Raw genomic sequence first — 5064 nt, forward strand, 5'->3', positions numbered from 1 at the left:
GGGTCCCTCCCTCCCTCTCCTCCACCACTCTTGCTGCTGCACCCTCAAAAGCAGCGCTCTCACCGGGAGAGACCACATTTGCACCTCCAGCCCCCCCGCCCCTTGCCCCCCCGCGCGCGCCGAGTCAGCCCGGCTCACACAATGGGAGAGTCACCGGGGCTCGACCCACCGGGTGCTTCGCAGAAATCAGCGCACGAAAGCAAAAGCCAAACGACGTCTTTAAGTGCCTCGGCAAATTACAGCACAACGCCACGCCAAACCACGGCACCGTGTTGTGCGCGGTCACTTTTTTCCCCCCACGAAAAATCTACAGAACCAGATCCACGACCTTGGGGGGCGGTCGGTCGAGCCAAGTCCACCATTCCGGTTGCCCCCCGCCCCGCCCCTTAGGTGGAGCCACCTAAGGCTCAAAAGTCCCACGGAAGGCAAGTCAAACGTTCCGACGAAAAAACACCCCCACGCTTTAAAAAATGAACTTCAATTTACGGGTATGTAGCCCAATGGTTTAGCTATGAAGCTGCTACGGGGTCGTTCTAATACTACGTGACTTTTGGGAGGGGTACAAATATTACGAGGTATTAAAGGATGAGGAACATAATTGGAGCCCATAGAGACCCCACATGATATTTGTAACCCCGGGCTACAAATATTGGGGTGCTAACGGGCTTATTTCATGATGGCCGTGAACCTTTTGGAACCCCGGAATATTTGTACCTCCCCCCCCCCCCCAAAAAAGAAAAAATCACTTAGTATTGGAACGACCGCTAATCCCTTTTCCCCGTGAGGCGTTTAGACTTACCAGCTAGGAGCTCGCGGAGGCGCTCCAGGGCGGGGCCGACGTTCTCGCTGGTCTCGCGCAGCTCCTTGAGCGCCACCTCCCTGCAGTGGTCGTTCATCTCGCCCAGCTCGAACGTGAGCGTGAAGTCGCCCAGGTGGATGCATGGCAGCTCGTCGATGTCAGAGAGCAGCGCCGTCTTGGCTGCAAACCAAGAAGGATAACAAAGTTGACTACAATGTCACTCGGAAAAAAACACATTAAAATTAAAAATAAAGTGTACGCCTGAGGAGAGGGAACCCGTTTCCGACCACGCATCCTGTTTTCCTCCACACTGGCTTCCGATAACTCCATTCCATAGCCTTCGTCCTCACTTGTTTTTTTTTCTTAAATGAATGAAAGAAAGAGCATTTACCCGGACATCCTTGGAGAGATGTCGGAAAAAAACATAATCAAGATAGATTGTTAGACCCGCGCAAACAGACACCCAACTTTTATTATTAGATATTTTATACCGACGTGTCACTGACACCTATCACTCGCCCACAGAAGCACACTCGCGCCATTTAACACTTGGCAAGCAAAAAAAATAAGAAAAAAAAAGAGAGAATTTATTGCATAATTGCTTTGAGTATTCAGTCGTGATTCAGCAGTGACGGACGAGGCGAGGCGACCCGGGCGACCTGGAGGGTGCAGAGTGCGGTGCCGAGCGGCGTCATCAGGAAGGAATACCGAGGGGTACTTCCTCGGGTACTTCACTATAATCACGCCAAGCGTACACCAATTCCTATTTGTTGATTTTCTCAAAATATTTTCTTGTTTTTTTTTCTATTTTCTTCCGAACTTTTTTCTTGATTTGATTTTTTTTTCTGATTATTTTTAAATTGATTTTTCGCTTGATTTTCCATCACATTTTTTTTAACAGTGTACGCGATGATTCCTTTTTCTGGAGTGAAGTACCCCTTTGGAGGGAAGACCAGGCGACCCACACGTGTGTGGGCGACCACAGCGACGACGACTGCGGGGTCCCAGACACATGCCAAAGCGGGTCGATGTCTCCTAACGACGACCTTGACCCACCGTCGCCGTGCCCCCCGCGGCGGGTACACACACTCAGACACCCACAGCCCGCCCCCACCCGCGAACCCGGCGCGCGGCCGGCCGCAGACAACAACGCGCCCTAATCATCTTCGACATTATTACGTGATTCACCGGCAGCAAAACAGAAAAAGTTTCCAGAGGCAAAAGCATGTACGCGGATCACAAAATATCGAGCGCAGCATCAATAACCAGAATCAATCGCCAGCAGCTTGTAAAACCACGAGAGGAAATCTCGTATAGCAGCTGATGTTTGTCGGGGAGAGGGGTGGGCAGGGGTGGCGCTGACCGCGAGGTGGTGGTGGTCGAGGTCAAGTTCACCACAAGCTGTCACCGTAAGGTTATCGCCGTAACCAACCTACCTGCCGACGGTGCTGCCGGCCCGCCGGTCTCTGGGAGGTGGCACATTCCCATATCGCGCCACGACCATCGCAGTATCGAAATTATCGATGCAGCTGACTGCCGGGCCGGGCCGGATCGGAAAAAGAAAGTTGCCCGCCGTCGTGAGAGCAAGCAAAAGCTATGCGAAATTAATTTTACTACTGTAGAATCCAGAGCTGGTGGAACTGTTTCTGCCACCCCCGACTGTTCACGGGGAAAGGGGGTGGGGGTACAAATAATATGGCCCCCGATCAGGTTCAGGTTAGTTATTGGAGTCGGTATATTGGTACCCTCGGGTACAAATATTAAGGAGTCATGGACTCCAATGACGGTCCTGATCCTTTTGAGACCCCCATGACATTCGTACCCCTCATCCCGAAGTAGTATGTGTGCACGATGCCTATAACGTGCTCGGCCGATTATGGCAGCCTCTGCAGGAAGGTGCATAGAAAAACTCTCAATGACCCGCAGTGCCTGCAGACGTCGCTGACGCAGCAAAGCTACACGCAGCATCCCTGACCTGGACCCGTGTCGGCCAGCGGGGCAACAGCCTGCTGACGACCGGCCGCCCTTGGACGGGGCACGCCCCACGCCCCTCTGCCCCCTCGCTTCTCTCTCTCCTTGTTCCCCCTCCTCCCCCCCCCCACCAACCACCACGCCAGATTAAAAAAGATCTCGTCAACACACAAGAAACATATTCTTATTACGAAGTTACTGCAGGTCATCGCGCCCAGTAAACTCCTCGCAAGGACACTCCGGCACGCCGGCAGCGTGCACGAGCATACGCAACGTGATGAGGTTGGTACACCAACTGACCTAGCGTGTGATAACTGCCCAACGCGTTTTACCCTGATAAAACGTGTTACCAATTAAAAGAAAAAGAAGTAAAATACAAAAAAAAAAGAAGAAAAAAAACACAAAAAAATACGAGAAAATTGTTTCCAGCCGAAAAGCAAGAAGCTTATCGTCCGGCCCAGCCTCCAGATCAATAACACAAAGTATCACGCGACGCGATTTAAAGCCGGAAACAGTCACGCGATGCACGCGCCAGCCAATCAGGCGCGTCGCTCAGGGAGAGATTTAGATAGATACTGCAGCCGCGGAGAGCTCCCGCGCACGGCTACCGCACGGCGGCGGCGGCGGCGCCTCGCACCGATACGATACCAACAGCCCCCATGATGCAAAGCTGCGCCCACCCATACATACACGTGCGCCGCGGCTATCAGACAGACTCCGCCCCGCCCCGCCCCACCCGATGAGACGAGGTATGTTTGCCAAACAGACACACGCCCACCGCGCCCGCAGCGCACGCACGCACGGGCGCACGGGCGCACGCACGGGCCACAAGGAAGAAGCGCGGTAAACTGGATGGGAGGATAAACAGCCAGCAATAGCAGCGGTCGCAAAGGAAAATGTGAAGTGCGGCCGCTGCGCGGCTATCGCTTCTGTGGGCTCTATGAGCTTCTGCTGCCGGCCTCGAGTTACATGGACGGACAACCCATTAACTCAGTCGGCCAACAGCAGAGCAGAGCCATCGGAGGTGTGCTTCACTATTTATTCAAAACGTGCATCACCTTGATTACCCTGAACGTCCAATTTTCAAAACTTCATAAATTTCACAATTTCATAATTTGTGATTTTTTCCCTGATTTTTGTGAATGTGTACACGATTTTTATTTGAAGTGAAGTACCCCACCCCGGTGAAGCTACGGCCACTGAGCGCCTGACAGGTAGGCAACTCAATGCAGGCGTGCGCCCACGTTGCCTACCTGCACGGGGGCTCAGTGTGGCGGCGGGCGCGCTGGGCAATCCCGCCCATTCAGAGGTTAGCTTTCGGCGGCCGCGGGATCGACGGTATTTCCTGTTATTATGATGTTGCTTCTCAATAACCCATTGGTTACACACGATTTCATACGGAATAAAACAGATAGCACCGCAGACTGTACTAAAGCCATTCGCGCGCGCCACGCCACTTTACGCAGCCCGGCCCCGGCCGGCCACCCGCTGCAACGACGACGGTAAACGAGTCTCGGTAATCCTCCTGAGAAAAAGGATTCCTCCTCCGCCGGGGTAAACCACGCAAAGACATGACGTGGTCTCTCCAAGCTCCTGAAGGACAGAGATGGCTCGCCGTCATCCTGGCATATCCTTCTGGACATGAAGTATAGAAAGCGAGATCACGACTTGTCCAAAATTTTATGCGGCCCTTCCCCAAAAATTATGGAACCCAATAATATAACAGCACTAAGAGCAAGATCCCGTTCTGGCTTGAGCGCGAGCTCGCGAGTGTAACTCGGGAACGGAAGTGCACCGCCCACCGCCGAGCCGACCCGGAAGTTGCCGCAGAAGAGGCTTCCCGCGGCCCTTGCATTCCCAGTTGCTGCTGCTGCTGTTGCTGTTGCCGAAACGAAGGGCTCCGGACCGGCGGCGCCCTACTTCACTGCTTCGCCCAGCGCCACCGCCGCAGCCGAGCCCTTCCATGCGGGGGAGGGAGCGGCAGGAGGGAGAGAACGACCAACAGCAGCCACCTCCAGCAGCTCCAGCTCCACTCACCGTCACAGCACGACTCGATAATATCGATGGCGGGAGCCATCTCGGAGCAGCAATAAGGCACGACAAAACTGGACACGCGCACAAACTGACAGACGCACACGACGATCGGACGCAACAAACGCGACGCGCGGAAGAGCGAAAGGCAAGAGTCTGCCTGGTGTGGAACCGGCCGGCGGAGCACTGGCTATGGAGCGGCTGGGGGGCCGGACAGGCTATATGAGCTCGGCTGGGCGCGGCGGGGCGGGGCGAGGTGGGGC

At 54.5% G+C, this 5064-nt stretch overlaps 1 protein-coding gene across 2 annotated transcripts in view; it reads right to left on the reverse strand.

Annotated features, from left to right (window-relative positions):
• The window catches only part of LOC113208620 (retinaldehyde-binding protein 1), an 8160-nt gene extending 3152 nt beyond the window's left edge, over window positions 1–5008 (reverse strand). Inside the window, exons 1-2 of one of the 2 annotated variants that reach the window (XM_026425699.2) lie at window positions 4808–5008; window positions 800–979 (exon numbers count right to left, since the gene is read on the reverse strand). In XM_026425699.2, the coding sequence (XP_026281484.1) occupies window positions 800–979; window positions 4808–4847 (220 nt within the window). In that variant the 5' untranslated portion in view covers window positions 4848–5008. Of the gene's footprint in view, window positions 1–799; window positions 980–2235; window positions 2303–4807 lie in introns of those variants that run through there. The other variant, XM_052268643.1, reaches the window with a different exon arrangement.
• Window positions 5009–5064: the final 56 nt, after the last annotated feature.

Source organism: Frankliniella occidentalis, unplaced genomic scaffold (assembly GCF_000697945.3).
Source record: "Frankliniella occidentalis isolate FOCC.00 unplaced genomic scaffold, Focc_3.1 Scaffold73, whole genome shotgun sequence".
NCBI classification, from domain to species: Eukaryota; Metazoa; Arthropoda; class Insecta; order Thysanoptera; family Thripidae; genus Frankliniella; species Frankliniella occidentalis.